At 43.5% G+C, this 15,817-nt stretch overlaps 2 protein-coding genes across 5 annotated transcripts in view; one reads left to right on the top strand and one right to left on the bottom strand.

Moving 5' to 3' along the window:
* src (v-src avian sarcoma (Schmidt-Ruppin A-2) viral oncogene homolog) overlaps positions 1 to 14,901 on the top strand; it is a 34,633-nt gene extending 19,732 nt beyond the window's left edge. Inside the window, exons 2-14 of one of the 4 annotated variants that reach the window (XM_079359289.1) lie at positions 1,444 to 1,699; positions 2,305 to 2,404; positions 3,756 to 3,773; positions 4,788 to 4,886; positions 6,346 to 6,372; positions 6,545 to 6,648; positions 8,641 to 8,790; positions 8,963 to 9,118; positions 9,918 to 10,097; positions 10,668 to 10,744; positions 10,860 to 11,013; positions 12,023 to 12,154; positions 12,301 to 14,901. In XM_079359289.1, the coding sequence (XP_079215415.1) occupies positions 1,453 to 1,699; positions 2,305 to 2,404; positions 3,756 to 3,773; positions 4,788 to 4,886; positions 6,346 to 6,372; positions 6,545 to 6,648; positions 8,641 to 8,790; positions 8,963 to 9,118; positions 9,918 to 10,097; positions 10,668 to 10,744; positions 10,860 to 11,013; positions 12,023 to 12,154; positions 12,301 to 12,509 (1,653 nt within the window). In that variant the 5' untranslated portion in view covers positions 1,444 to 1,452 and the 3' untranslated portion in view covers positions 12,510 to 14,901. The remainder of the gene's footprint in view (positions 1 to 1,443; positions 1,700 to 2,304; positions 2,405 to 3,755; positions 3,774 to 4,787; positions 4,887 to 6,345; positions 6,373 to 6,544; positions 6,649 to 8,640; positions 8,791 to 8,962; positions 9,119 to 9,917; positions 10,098 to 10,667; positions 10,745 to 10,859; positions 11,014 to 12,022; positions 12,155 to 12,300) is intronic. The other 3 variants (XM_079359291.1, XM_079359290.1, XM_079359292.1) reach the window with 3 other exon arrangements.
* The window catches only part of LOC306833776 (ciliary microtubule-associated protein 3), a 68,516-nt gene that overhangs the window by 5,669 nt on the left and 47,030 nt on the right, over positions 1 to 15,817 (bottom strand). The window lies entirely within an intron of this gene.

Here is a 15,817-nt window from a genome sequence, read left to right on the forward strand (position 1 = left end):
CCCGTTCCCCCCTCCCAACAGTGCAAAGTTACCTCTGTGAGGTGATCGCTATTATCGATCTCATTCTGAGCGACGTTTTTATCGGACGGAAGCATTACGTCTTTGGCTCCCTTTCACGTCTCACATTCGCCTCCTATGAGTGGTCTGTTTAGAGCAGCACGCCGTCACTCAGGCCTCCATACTACTGAGTCTGTCAGAAAGAGATACAGCTCGACCCAATTCATGTACGTCCCCAAACTGTGTGCCAGAAGTACAAGGATGTTCTTCCACATCCGATTTCTGTATTGCAGTGTGTGAGCCAGTATGCCTCCTCTTTTTTTTTTTTGTGCGGCTATTTTGATCCTCAATCCTCTGCACGCTGAATGATCCATCATCATTACCACTGAGCTGCCGGGAAAATGCATTTTGTTTCTCCAAAGGAACTATTTTTGCACAACAACACATTTTTTTGTTCGAAAGACTGAAAGAGATCAACAGTAAGAGGAAGGAGGCTCCCTTTTTTTTTATACCTTCGCCTTTATTGATTGGATAAGAGAAACAGGAAATGAAGGGAGGACAGAGTGGGGATCGACACGCATCTATAGGCTGTGAGAACTTTAGACTCTGCTTAACTTTACATGTCTGCTATGCTTTACCTCTCAGTGTGTCGTTAATGACTTAAATTACCATCCTTATTATTTGTCACTAACACTCAGACGTTGTTTGTTTTTTTTAGTGCGATAAAGTGAACCAGTAAACGTGACGATTAAAGCAACAGCAAATAAAGCAGAAATAAAAACAAAATCAAAATACGCAGAACAGTAACAAAGACAAATACAAATAAAGTAGATATAAATGTACAGTAATATGTTGTGGTTTATACCAAATGTGGTAATTGAGGGGAAAAAACACAAAGATGAGTCACGAGAAATGAATTGAAGTAAATAAAAACAGAAATAATAAACAAAAACAAAAAGGTTATAATACTTATATTAATAATAATAATACTGTAATTAAATAAGCGCCGCTACAAAGAGAGTAGACTTTTTGCTTTTCAGGTCAAAGTCACCACAAAATAAGTCAAATCTGCCGTGTTGTGTGTGTGTGTGTGTGTGTGTGTACATCTGTGTCAGACACATGTGCAGTGTGTGTGTGTTGCTGGTGGCATGAAGTGGATCTCATTCCTGTGTTGAATCTGAGGAGCGGCAGCTGCTTCAGCGTCTGTGGGGACGTTTCGGTTCATGTGGTCGACATGACTCTGTGTCTCTGCGGGTTTAGAGTCGTGGGCTCTGATTTCAGCATCTGTTCCTGTCGCATTCTGTGAATTTTTTTTTTTTTAACAGGCCATGTATTTAAAGAAAATGACGTAACATCTATTTGATGTGAGAATTACAAGCCTCAACATCTCAAGGCTGCCTGGTTGCTCTTATCAGAGGGCTGACAGACTGTCTCTGTGCGTTTCAGGCCTCGGCCATGGGGGGACACAAGAGCAAACACAAGGATGTAGGCCAGCGAACCCGCAGCCTCGACGTCAACCTCGGCTCTGGGGGAGGGGCCGGCGGCCACCACCTCAACTCCAATCAACAGTCCTTAACCCCCAACCGCAGCCCGACCGTGGATGCAGGTCTCAGCGGTAATCAGCAGAATAAAGCCGAGCTGGCCCTGTTCGGAGGTGTGGACAACAACAGTGTCACCTCTCCCAACAGAATCACACTCACAGGTGAGAAAGGTTTGTTTTCTACTGATGCGGCTGCTTGACTCTCCGTGCCTTCTTTGTGAAAATGAAATCGCCATGAATTTGTGATTTATCAGTAAAAAAAAACCTGAAACATGAATAACGGGGCGGGTGTGCCTCCGTTCATGGAGTCAGTCGTCTCCACACTGGTGGGTCGGGGGTTCGATTCCCCAGCTCCTGCAGCCACACATCCGATGTGTCCTCGGGCAAGATACTTGACCCGAAGTTGCTCCCGCTGCTTCGGCGGCGGCGGCGGTGGTGGCGTGTGATTGGATGAGTTACTTCTGAAGCAGCGTCTGTTATCGGTGTGTGAATGTGTCGGTGTAAAAACGATTTGAGCAGAAGATGAGAAAAAAGTGCTGAACGAATCGATTCTAGCCTCTTAAATAAAAGATTTTTTCCCATTTTAACCTTTTTATAAAAACATTGATTTGGTTAATTTAACAAACAAAACTACACGACGACGTTCTAGACGTTTCTACATTTTTCAGACATTTTATTGAGCGAAGGATTAATGGATCGGTCGAACAGTAGAATGAATAATGAAGCGTGTTGTGCGTCTGTTCTCACCAGTCTGTCTCTGCTCACAGGGGGTGTGACGACCTTCGTGGCGTTGTATGACTACGAGTCGAGGACGGCCTCGGATCTGTCTTTCAGGAAGGGGGAGCGCCTTCAAATAGTCAACAACACGTAAGACTCATCTGCTTCCTGTTATCTGTCAACCACTCAGGTGCACTCATGGTGGCCAAGAAAAGTCCAGTCCCACTTTATGTTAGTCTGAAAAGATCCAACCCCCAGTAAAGGACTACAATAATAATATATACTTTACATTAAATTAATTTTATTTAATATTCCTGGAGAACAGTTCAGAAGGAAGCGTACAACTTGATATATTTAAAAATAGAAAAGCATGAACAACTCACACTGCAGGGAATCATACATTTGTAAAAGAGCGGCTGTACAAAAAAAGGGAACGCTCGCTCCTCATTGAAAACGATTATAAGAAAAACACGCTCGGTTCACACGTGACCTCGTCTGAACCCCAAATGAACTGATGATAGTAGAACAAGTTAAACCCTCTGAGAGTTTGGAATCTTTATCTTTACAGTGGCCCTTTCCTTTCCCACACACACACACACACACACACACACACACACACACACACACACACACACACACACACACACACGCACACGCACACACACACTTTGAGTTTGAGCTCTGTTGTCTGGCTGCTCCGCTCTCTGAAAATGCATGTCACTTGTCGCCTTTCTCTGGAAGAAAAAAAAAAAAAAAAAACCCTCCTGTAACCATGGTAACGGGCTTCCCTCGGCAGAGCTTCATTTTGACACTTTTCTGCACAGATTTCAGCTTCATTCACTGAAGACCAGTCGCACCTCGCTCGGGAGACACGGCTTTATTTATCTCCTCAGAAGTAGGCCCAGTTTAGGAGACCCAGTTACCATCTGACCAAATCTAACCTGTTTTTTTGGGGGGGGGGAGTTTAAAAGGGGGGGGGGGCTCGCTCGCTCGCTCGATGAATCAATAGCGGTGCAGTGAACCATATACTGTAGTGCTGCACCCCCAGTGCTGCATGCTCACTAACAAACTGCTGACCTAGAAGGCTGCAGCCGAGGACAATAGTGGATTATCGTGCATCTGGCCCCCTAAGCCAAAGACCTGAACCATTATTGGGTCAAGTACACCGAGAATCCATTAACCACCTCGAAAGATGATTACCGGTTATTCAGAGTCAAATGAGATGTCAGCGCGCCTCATCTAAGCTTCCTGATTGGTCCAGTTAAAAAATATAGAACAATTACCTGAACAGGCTTGTTATACTTATTATTATAATGCACGTTATTCTCTTTTTCTCAGAGTTTAAATATTGTATATTCCCAGCTGTGGTCATATTTTGAGTCAGCTCTGTTTCTCTGCTGTTCTTCTGTGTGCTCATAACTCTGTATTTCTTTAACCCCTCTCTTTCCCCTTCATCTCTCCTTTTTTCCATTTCTCCATCAAATTGTTTTTTTCTTCACAGGAGGAAAGTGAACTGCAGGTTTGTGAAGCTCTCTCTTCTGGACTAGTATTTGATTTGTGTTGTGTGTTTTACATCACCTGCAGCGTACATTTTATGCAGTGCTTTTTGCACCGTAATTCGACTTCACTAGAATGTGCACAAACCACACAACTCTGCCCGTCGTGCCCCATAAACACGGAGCGCAGTAGTCGAGGGAAACTGGTGTGAAGCCTTGCAGCACTGCAATCATTCAGACCGGAGGTTAATAAAGTCAAAACACTGGCATTGAACTTGAATCTAGTGCTGCAAAGCTACAGGCATTCACTCCCTGAGCAGCATCTCCCCCGGACAGGTTTACTGTACGACGAAGCAAGTTCAACTAAACCAGGGGGGGGGGGGGGGCCTCAACGTCGTAGTATTGATCAAACACAGGATCAGAGTGGATTTAGAACAAGAAACTTCACACACATGTTTTGAGGAGATCTGAGACTTGGATTTTTTTTTGAATGAATGATTTTATTCACATACATATTCATGGACATCTGAGACAATAAATGAGTGTCTGTGCATGCAAATTTGTCCCCAAAGCAGCTAGCTAAAGGTTATGCTAGGAGGCCATGACATACTGTTATTTAAACTGGTTATAGAGGTTTGTGCTACGTCATCTTTTTAAAGAGAGCCTGCTCTGACTTCAGGTTAACAATCCCTGACTAACTCGGTGATCTTGCTTCGTCGTACAGCGGTATGAGGATGTCATACCCACATGTTAGGCATGTTTTATTACTTCACCCCAACACAGTGTTTTTGGTTTAACAGCAGAAATACCTGGGCTGTTATTTATCACGCGTCTCCAGGGGCAAGAAAGCTTCATTAAATCTGGACTGAAAGAACATTTGGAATATGAGATCGTAAAAGTTGAGTTTGACTGTATTCACACTGTGAGACGCTTGATAAACAGCAGCCCCCTTCACCGTCAAAGACACGGTGTTATTTGTGCTCTGAATGTGGGATGAGCCTCACTGAAGCTGTGTGTTATCGTTTTCCTTTGTGCAGAGAAGGGGACTGGTGGCTGGCGCGCTCCCTGACCACCGGAGAGAGCGGTTACATCCCCAGCAATTACGTGGCTCCATCCGACTCCATCCAGGCAGAAGAGTAAATTTTATTTTTATTTATTTTTTCGTCTTGTCTCTGTTTTGTTTTTTTCCTTTCAATCCAAGAGTGTGAAAGAGCTGCCACTCAAATGATGCACTCAGGAATTTCTTTGCTTTTTTTTTTTTTTTTTTTTTAAATCTCAATGTGACCGTGAAATGAGCATTCAAAGGAATAGTTTGATGCATTCTCACTGAGAGTTTGGTGAGAAGATCAACGTGACTCTCTGTGAATGTGAAGCTGTAAAAGAAGAAGAAGAAGCGGCCTTGGACTGATGCTGTCGTTCATCTCATCTTTGATTTGTTCTAATTCATAACAATCTGAAGACACTCTAGCAGAGACCTCGGGTCCACACCGTACTCTGGTTTATCATTCATGAATCCACCATGAGACAACTTTAGACAGAATCAGAGGAAAGAAAATGTCTCGTTCTGTTCTGGAACTATTTCACCTTGCGTACAAGTTTTCTTTTATTGAAGTCAACGAACATTAACGTCCGCTCCAGCCAGCTTTTCTGTAACACTCGAATCCGTCCTCTGGCAAGACAACAGCAGAAACAACAATCCTTCTGTTACAGGAAGAACTTCCTTTTGATCGGGCAGAAACCTCCAGCAGAGCCAGACTCGTGTTGAACAGCCGTCTGCGGAGACGGTGTACGACTCGGAGAGGACCATAGCTTAAAAAAATAAACTCAATGTTTAAATGAAAAAGCAATGAAAAACCTCAAGTGATTTAATTTACCTCCAAACATTTTTTTTTGTATAGACTCAGATTTAATCCCCCCTGCTAGCCGTTAGAGGGAACGCTAATTTAACTTCAGCCAGTAAGAACCGTTTAAGCAAGGTCCAATTTGTTAGAAGCTGCAGCCAGTTAGCTTAGCTTCGCCTAGAAACAGGAAACGGCTAACCGTCCATCAAATCAAAGGTGACGATAAAACTGCCGATCTAAACATCTAAAACTCACCGACTGAATCTGATTTTATGTATCAAACAAAAACCACGCTGTAGATTTGGTTCACATGTCGTGCTCTGCGTAGTTTAAAATCATGAACAGACACTTTGTGAGGTCTTAGCTGATTCATCAATCAGCGTTAGCATCATCACACTGATGACGATTGAGCCTGGTTCTTAGCCTCAACAAGAAATGCTCTTGCACATAATACCCTGAAAATCATTTTTATCTGTTCTCCTCTGTTTCCAGTCTGTTTGCTAAAATAAGCTCAGCTAGGCTATATTTCAAGCACAGACATTTAAACAGTATTTACATCTCAAACTCAGACAGAAAGTTGAATTATTCCTTTAAATGTTTGTGGTATATTAGTTAGCTTCTGTTCCTGTGAGACATGCACTGCTTATCTTAACGTGATGCTAACCTGCTTGCTTTTTTTTTACATTCAAGCCTCACAAGCTAACCTTCAATAACAACTCCACTTCTCACTTTTTTTTGCTTCCTGCCCCTCCAGTCATGTCAGACTGACTCTGGAGTCCAGGTAAGCAGCTGTTGCGCTGTAGGCATGAACACGCTCTGCATCTGGAATGCAAAGACAATACAAAGAGTTTCACTGCACTTTCTGTCTGAAATCGAGCGCTTCGACTCACCCTCCCTTCATCACTCCTTTTCTTCCACCCCCCCTCCTTGTTTGTCTCTATTGACCTCATCAGGTGGTACTTTGGGAAAATCACTCGCCGTGACTCGGAGAGGCTGCTGCTCAGTTTAGAGAACCGGAGAGGGACTTTCCTGGTACGCGAGAGCGAGACCACCACAGGTAGGTGTACTGCCTCCAGAGTCTTCAACACCTGATGGAAATTATTATTGCGTGACATTATCAACAGGTCGGGGTGTGATGATGCACTTCCCCTCACAATACAATACGCATCGTGACATGTGATTCACTCGACAGTGATGTCACGGGTATGACACGTCTCGGGTGGTGTCTCGAGCTCTGCAGCAAGGCGCCGTGGTTCCATGTTGCAGCATGTTGGTTGTTGCCGTTTGGTTCACCCATCAGTCAGCTGCAATATTGTCACTCTGTTTGTGTTCGCGTCACGTCTGCACTCCCCACTTGGAAACAGAAGGCACTCTCACACACTTCATGAGCAAAATGAAGTTTGAGAGTCAATTTTAAATCGTCCATATTTATCTCGATTTTTTTTTTTTTTTTTTTTTTTTTTTTTTTTTTTTTGGTGGGATCAATTTGTGCCTCGTTGGTTTGGTGAGCTGCAGAGAAGCAGTAGCTTCCTCTGGCTCTGTTGAGCAGTCTACCTGTGCTATGAGGGGTTTCTAATGACTTTTTGCATCCTTGAAGAACAGCGCGGAGGTTTTTCCTGAGGTCAGCGAGCAGTCGATCTTTTTAAGAAAGTTTGTGGAAGAGAGAACTGCATGGACCTGGGGAGGTCGTCCTCATTATTCTGTGTGAGCTAACGATCCACAAACTTACACTGAGGTTGTGTTTAAAAATGAAAAAAACAACATGCAGGCTGCAACTTTTTTTCCTACTATTGATTATCATTATTTCATTTTTTGTGGTTTTGTTTTTCGAGAGGCTTCTTTCTGTTCATTTTTCATGAAGGAGTAAAATATTTAGGTCTCAACATAACGCGTAGTTCGAATTCGATGACGTTGAAAGTCGAGTTTCCCCCCCCCCCGCAGTCAGACGCGACACCCTGCTGTTCACCGAGCGCCGCGTCAGCCGCGGTGCATCGTGGGTACAGAAGAGAGACGAATTAGGCAGATGAGAGAAGGTTGGATGTGGTGCCTGTGGGACTCTGCAGATAGTTCTGATAGTCAGCTGCTCGGAGGCTCCTGCAGCAACACAGCAGTCCCCCGGGATGTGTGTGTGTGTGTGTGTGTGTGTGTGTGTGTGTGTGTGTGTGAGACTTGTGTACAGTACAGGACTCACGTTGTTTCCTGTGATCGGATGTTTTTACAGCTCTGACTCGAATAAGAAAGGAGGATAAGGTAGGGAGGGAAAGCGAGGAGATGAGTGAGCAGGAGAGGAGGAGACGACGCGGGTGGGTGAGCCCGACAGAATTAGGTCAGCGTGGAGCTGAGACTGCAACACCACCGGCTGAATCAGTTCAAACATTTGGAGAAGAGGGAGGCATCGCCTTGGGCCACTCGATGATTCACTCGTGTGTTTTTTTACCTGACATGCACTGCCCTCTGGTGTTGTAACGAGCACATCGCCTCCAAACCATTAAAGGAATATTTAGCTTTTTTCTATCAAAGCAAGGCCGGTTGATTTATGGAGCAATTCAAAAAGCTGAGAGGAATTAAAGCAGATTAATAATAGAGATATGAAATGAAGGTAGAAATTGAGGCAGTACAGTTTTAGCTGCCTTTTCTGAGGACTCGAAGAAAAACAACAAAACGGTCTAAAAACAACACAAAGAAGAAATATTCGAAGAGAATGAGTTTGTTCGTGGTTGTAGGTGATGTTGAAGATGTGATCATTTTGGGATTTCTTGAAGGTGGAGAGTGAGAGGGGGTCTGATGCCCCCCCCCCGAACATCATCCCCGGCTCTCTCCTCCCAGTTTGTCTCATCCATCCTCTGTCCTGTCTTTTACAATAAAGGATTGAAAGCTCACAATAATATTTATCGACAAAGAAATACAACAACATGAAGGGGAATAAAACATGAAATGCAACATAGTGAATAAATCATCAAGCATCACGTGGGACATCTTGAAGGAAAGGCCGAACTCGGACCCTCAGACCAGAGCTTGGTGCTTCACATCATGTGTTCTTCCTTTCCAGGTGCCTACTGTCTGTCCGTCCTGGACTACGACAACACCAAAGGGCTGAACGTGAAGCACTACAAGATCAGGAAGCTGGACAGCGGAGGCTTTTACATCACATCACGCACACAGTTCAGCAACCTGCAGCAGCTCGTCAACCACTACCGCAGTGAGTTCGTTCACAAACATCACCGCCTCCTTTTTGCTTTTTCGGGGTCTCGAAGGGACTTTAAACTCGCGTTCTACATCCGTTTCTTGTGCGGTCAGAAGTTTGTTCTGACACCAGGCGGGGAAGCTGAACTCTTCCTGACTGCGTTCTTCTTCTCTTGTGTCCCTTTTAGAGCACGCGGACGGTCTCTGTCACAGTCTGACAGACATCTGTCCCGTACTGAAGCCTCAGACTCAGGGCTTAGCCAAGGACGCCTGGGAGATCCCCAGAGAGTCCCTCCGTCTGGACCTCAAGCTTGGACAGGGCTGCTTCGGAGAGGTTTGGATGGGTAAGCGATGATTTGATGTTTCTAAAAAATATATATATATATAAAAAAATCCAATGCAAACACAAGGAAAACAAAGTGCTTCATCTTGTATCGAGTGTTTCTGCGGGGATGTTTTTAATAAGTGTCCACTCTCCCAGAAAAGGAAAGTTGAAGACACACTTAAAGGAAAACAAACTGCTGCACCGCCCGAGCGCTTCAAGAAGATCTATTCTTTCCTCCACGTAAAAAAAAAAAAAAAAAAAAAATCAATATATCCTAAAGTGCACTGGATCCCCCTCTGCTGCTCTGCTCTGGGCTTGTGTTGCTGTAGCTGGAGGATATATGCTGTGATTCAATGTCCTTGTCGGAAAGCATTACGATCAGACTCGATTAGCATAAAAAGAAAATCACCTCAGCTGGTGCGCGGCGCGCTGTTGTTTGCAGGCTGTTCTTTTATCAGCTTATTGTTTATCTACAAATATAAAGGTGGATTTTATTCTTGTTATTTTTATCCATTTAACTGAAAAAGAGAATCACATGATTGTTTCCTTCCATTTTCAAATGTAGTAAATTAACCTCATGTTATGTTTTATTACTTGGTAGGGAGTATGGATAGCCTCTGCTATTACTTCACACTATGGTAGCATTATTTCAACATCTGTGTTTCTGTGCTTTGGTCCAATTATAACATGAATCAAGCAGCAGAGGAAGGTTTGTGACCCTGTAGGAACCAGCTCTCCCAGAACGCTCTGTTTTGGTGTGTGTGTCTCTTTAAATGCAACGAGCCAAGTTTTTAACCATCACTTCTTAAATTACTCAGGAACATGGAACGGCACGACACGAGTGGCGATAAAGACCCTGAAGCCCGGCACCATGTCCCCCGAAGCGTTCCTCCAGGAGGCTCAGGTCATGAAGAAGCTGAGACACGAGAAGCTGGTTCAGCTCTACGCCGTGGTGTCCGAGGAGCCCATCTACATCGTCACAGAGTACATGGGGCAAGGTGAGCGTGTGACCATGTGACCACACTTTCACATGTTTAGAGGAGAGAAGATTGATTGATAAAGCAGCAGCCGGTATGTCCTGTTAAATTCTGCTGCAAAATGTTTTGGATTGTGTTTTTGAGAGGAGGTAGGCAGTTTTTAAGGCTCCCTCACGAGGCCGTGTTGGATGGCCCTCTTTTTGCACGGCCAACGCAAATCAACAGGTGTTGCATCGCTGGAAGCTGCAAACAAACTGTGATTCTACTCGACCTAAAAAAGCCTCTGCATGTTTCTAATAAGCTCCACCAGCAAAAACTAGGATCAGCTTTGGAAATGCTTTTGGAAGATGGAGAGAGAATAGAACGCTAAGAAAGGTTCAAGGTTCCTGCGAGTGCATCGACTTTAGACGTTTCGAATCTGGACTGCAGTACGCAGTTTAAACACTAGGTGTCCGAGTTACATATTGCTGCTTTAATTGCAGATAAATTGGATTAGATGAGGCTCTTTATGTAGACTGAATGAAAACTAATGATAGGATGATAGCCTCACCTGGGTAATGATGCTAACCTGCAGTGTGTTCCTGCTAACAGGTAGCTTACTGGACTTCCTGAAAGGGGACATGGGTAAGATGCTCCGCCTCCCCCAGCTGGTGGACATGGCCTCACAGGTCAGCAGAAATTATTTGCCTCCACATTTCTTCATTGCATTCAAAACTGGCATGTGGGGTGTCTTCCTTCCTTGCATGTAGCGGGGAATCACTAAGCTTTCAATCCCTCCCTCAGATTGCTTCAGGGATGGCGTACGTGGAGAGGATGAACTACGTGCACCGAGATCTCAGGGCTGCTAACATCCTGGTGGGAGATAACCTGGTTTGCAAAGTGGCTGACTTCGGTCTAGCTCGACTTATTGAGGACAACGAATACACCGCCAGGCAAGGTAAGACCACAGGACTCGTTTTTTGGTTGTTGTTTTTTTTCGTTTTGATGTTCACAATTTCTCTCAACATACCAGACGTTAGTTACCTTTTTGGCTTTTGACCCCTTGATTTCAAATTGAAAGAAAAATATTCAACATTTAGGCATTTTCCGGCCAATAAGGCAAACTGGCTGCCACTGCGCCACCAAAGTGGCATTTACTTTATTATAATTGTCTTATTTTGTAAAAGCATATATATATATATATATATATATATATATATATATATTTTTTTTTTTTTTTTGTATTGTATTGTGTCAGTATTTTTGTTGGATAAATACTTTATTGATCCCGAGGGGAATTCAAGACATTAGCTAAACATTATAGTGTGGTTGCCTAGCAACCTTGTTTGAGATATGTGTGACCAACATACATAACAATTGGCTGCAGAGTTAGACTGCTTGTGATTGGTCCAGAGTATGCGCAGACAGAGTCACTCTTCCTGTGTGTCCACGGCTGCTAATTACACGCTACAAGTTACAGCACGTCGTCGTACTGGATTATTATTGGATACACTGAACAAAACAAGACAGTGTTTAAAGTGACACTGTTTTATAGTAAAATATAACACAGTTAATTCAAACGGGTTCGTGTTTGCGAGGAGCGAAAGCAACGATCTCTGCATGGAGATGAATAAGCAGCTCGTTATTATCAGGTGGTAACGTCCCACTATACAAATATCCCTCCCAAAAATTACAATTGTCAGCAGAGGGATTTTATTTAACTCATTTTTAATGACAAAAAAATGAAACACCTCCTATGTAACAGAGGTTGCATCTTTTTTTTTTCCTCCTTTTTGCAAACATGACGGCTTAGATTTCTGTGAGCTTCTGATGTGGCGCCTCTGATTTTAACGGCGTTTGCCTCCAGGAAACGGTGTGATTCATGCTGCTGATGTGATGTGCTTTCATTTCACTCCGTTGCTGCAATGATCTAATTATAACTCGCTGATAAATGTTTCCTCTTGCAGGAGCCAAGTTTCCCATCAAGTGGACGGCTCCTGAGGCCGCTCTGTACGGACGCTTCACCATTAAATCGGATGTCTGGTCGTTCGGGGTCCTGCTGACTGAGCTGGCCACTAAAGGCAGAGTGCCGTATCCAGGTGAGGATCTTCTCTTTTAAACCTTTATTAACCTCTGTGTCTGTGATGTTTTATCACCTACACTCAGGTACTGACGTCACAGGCCAAAAGTCCAAGAGACAAGCAGCATAAACATTAATGACTTGATTGCATCTTTGCTCTCTCAGGTATGGTGAACAGGGAGGTGTTGGACCAGGTGGAGCGTGGCTACAGGATGCCGTGCCCAGCAGAATGCCCCGAATCCATGCACGATCTGATGCTGACCTGCTGGAGGAAAGAGCCCGAGGAGAGGCCCACCTTCGAGTACCTGCAGGGCTTCCTGGAGGATTACTTCACCTCCACGGAGCCTCAGTACCAGCCGGGAGAGAACCTGTAACTCCGACTCACCTGTGGAAAACACACGTGCATGTGTTGGTGCATGTGCAAAACTGAGCATGTGCAGTGCATGGACGAGTTTGTGTGTGCGTGCGAGTGTGTGTGTGTGTGTGTACAGTAAAACGGGGCAGAACGCCGACTGCATTCTGGGTACAATCAATAACTCTCTGACATTTACAAGTGTCAGCGGGACATCAAACCAATCAGCATCTTTCAATCCTTCCACTCTCCAAAGTCCCCCCCCCCCGCCCGCCCCCCCGAGGGGCCGTCGTAACGGATCAATGTGGTCATATTTTGACTTTATCAGACTGTACTTTGTTATTCTGTCTGTTAGACCAACTCCCGACAAAGCCAAGCAGGTTTTTCTACCTTCCTCGAGTTTAAAAAGGCGTCTTAATTATATTCATCTCCTGCTGTACTCGCACTGTGTTTATTCACCTGACCGTATCCTGTAATGTGCCAGCTTCAATGCTGCAAACAAAACAAGACTAGAACATAAAGGATGGTGGAATTTGGCAGAATGACTGATGGGAGTTTTTCCTGCAGGACATCTTTTTTTTTTTTTTTTTCTTTCTCTGTTCTTTGGGATACACACACGCTCAGTCCGTCTTCCATCTTTATTGATGCACAATAATTTGCCAGTAAATGTTGTCACTTTTTGTTTTGTTCTGTCATTAAAACCTGGATCAACTGGAATAATTTCAGATGAGCTTAACCTTTTTTTTATAACCGTGCTTCTCTTGTGCAGCGACCCCCCCCCCCCCCCCCCCCCCGCCCCGCCCCGCCCCCGACTGCTGCGAGATCTTTGCGACTAACATCAGTGTGTGTAGTGTTGCAGGCCCATTGAATTAACAAAAGTAGTTTTATCGCTGTGACCAACATACAGCTCGACACAAAGAAGAGCAGAGGCAGAGACTGTCTCTCTATTTTCTAATCGTGACTTTTCGTACGAACAAAAGGCTACTGATCACTAACGCTCCTCTCAGGATGGAGACCACTTCTGCTGCAAGGACTTTTGTGCCAATATGAGAATCTCTTTTGTACTCTCTTCTTCTTCTACTGCTGTGTAAACGTGTATTTTACTACTCTGGACTTTTCTTACAAGGAGTTTTGTAAGCAGAGGTTCCTCTCCCACTGTTTTGAGATCCTGCACTTGTGTACAGAACCAACCGGATCACCAGCGGCGGTTTCAAGATGCTGATTATTTTTCAAAGATTTGAATTAAATTCAGGTGAATCTTTATTTTGTTTTTTGTGTGTGTCTCTCTTCCGTTTCTTCTTCTGTTGAGGTGTTTCTCACTAGTTGATGCATTTTTGGGGCACAATCATACACCGGAAACGTTTCTGTTCTCAGTGAAGATTGTGAGTGACGCTTATGGTTTTGCCTTCCTCCAGCCACTAGGGGGCAGACCGACCAGAAAACCTTCCCAAAAAAAACTGCATATACAGCAATGAAATTGGCATCTTGAAACTTAATTGTAAATATAATTCATGCTTATATGTTTTTGTATATATATCATGTTTATAATTTATTCCTTTTGAAATAACCCGAGTGTTTATGTTTCTTTCACCATCATCATGCAATCTTTAATGTCTATGGTACTTTTCATGGGTTAAACAACATCCGACAATGATCTAAATACATATTACAGAAACACTACGAGTATGTTTCTCTGTGCACGTATTTCTGTGAAACTTAAACTTGGTTGTACATTTTCCAAATGACTGACAGGATTGCTCCCTTGAGTCACATTTATTAGGAGCCAGTCTTGTCGTGCCAGATTCTGATCATTCACGAGCATTACTCCTCCTCCTCATATAAATCAATCCGAACCAACAAATGTTTACATCCTGATCACATTCAAAGCATTTTAAAGCTGCTTCGGCGTCTGGGAAATGAGCAGGAAGTCCCGTTATCATTCACCTAATCAACACGGTGTGTGCACTTCCGGCGTCTGATTGATAAAGCACGGCTGACTGTGGTTTAATATCTCCATGCAGAGGATGATGTGAAAGCAATGCATAGAAAGACATTAGTTTGACATCTGTGGATCCTCGATGTCCCGTGGACATGGGTGACACCACGATGAATGCATTCACCTGCGTGGTTGTAGTTTGGCTGTCTGACGTCATCCCGTCAAATGTGGAAAAGTTGCACGGAAAGGTCAAAGTGTGTGTTTGCATCCTTTTATTCAAAGCAGCGGACATTTCTTCTGGGGTTACTGTGGGTCTTCTCTCTGGCTATGCATATATTTTTTCAAATCTGTGATATTCATACAGTATATATACTCTTTTCTACTGTATTCAATGGGACTTTTCATATAAATTGCTCTTTGTAAAATCCTACTGAATATTGTTTGAAAGTACATTTGAATAAAATTTGTATATGCCATGTGTATGCTCTTTTCTTTTTTTTTTAAAAGAACTGAATTAATAGGGAGAGCTTTTTTTGGCTCAGTGAGTTTGTTGTTGAGCAGTTTGATGAAACACTGATCAAAGGTCACGTGATCACATGAAAAGCCTTTTATTTTTTTATTATGTAGATTTGCAGGTTGGCTCCCTCAGGGTGGGAATGTTTGGGATGTAGTTGCACAATCTGGGGGAATATTGTTCGATAAAACCACAGAAACCCATAGAGCTGATTCGTATCACAAAAAAAGAGGTGCTGCTTGTCAACAGGTAAGGCAGACAACTGCTTTGGGCCCCTGAGGGCCTTCCAAACTTCAACCAAAGCAGCGTGTGAACGATGACCGGAAACCTCGCTAAGGTGGTTCCTCAGGTGTGAGGAACATGATGTCCATTGTTGTGTTTGTGTAGGTCATTCCAGATGTGTTTGTCTCACCACCTTATTTGCCTCTATGAAGGTTTATTCTCTGAAGGGCCCACTGCCCAACAGAAATGTAGTTTTGCTTATGTAAATTATGTAATCTGAATTTTTTCTGTGTGAAAACCAAAGTTTGTCAAAGAAAGTAAACAAAGAAAAATGAAGAGGAATTATCCGTCTTTAGGAGAGAGAGAGAGAGAGGGGGGGGGGCCTCCCCCAACTGATTTTAACCAAAAGGGCCCCATCATACTCTTGAATCTCCACTGGCCACACAGCATACCGTGGTATACATTGGTTTTTTATATTTATGTTTGAATTACTGCTTCTGAACCGTTGTGGTCATTTATTATTTTTTCCATCAATATCATGAAGTCCCCTTCTCAAATTGAAGAAGCTTGAACACACGTATTAGTTCTGCTCGATTAAGGAAGTGAAACATTAATGAAAAAAATTCTGTGTTAATTAAATGTTTGAAAAGTCATCTAA

This window comes from Symphodus melops, assembly GCF_947650265.1.
Source record: "Symphodus melops genome assembly, chromosome: 13".
In the NCBI taxonomy this organism is placed as follows: domain Eukaryota; kingdom Metazoa; phylum Chordata; class Actinopteri; order Labriformes; family Labridae; genus Symphodus; species Symphodus melops.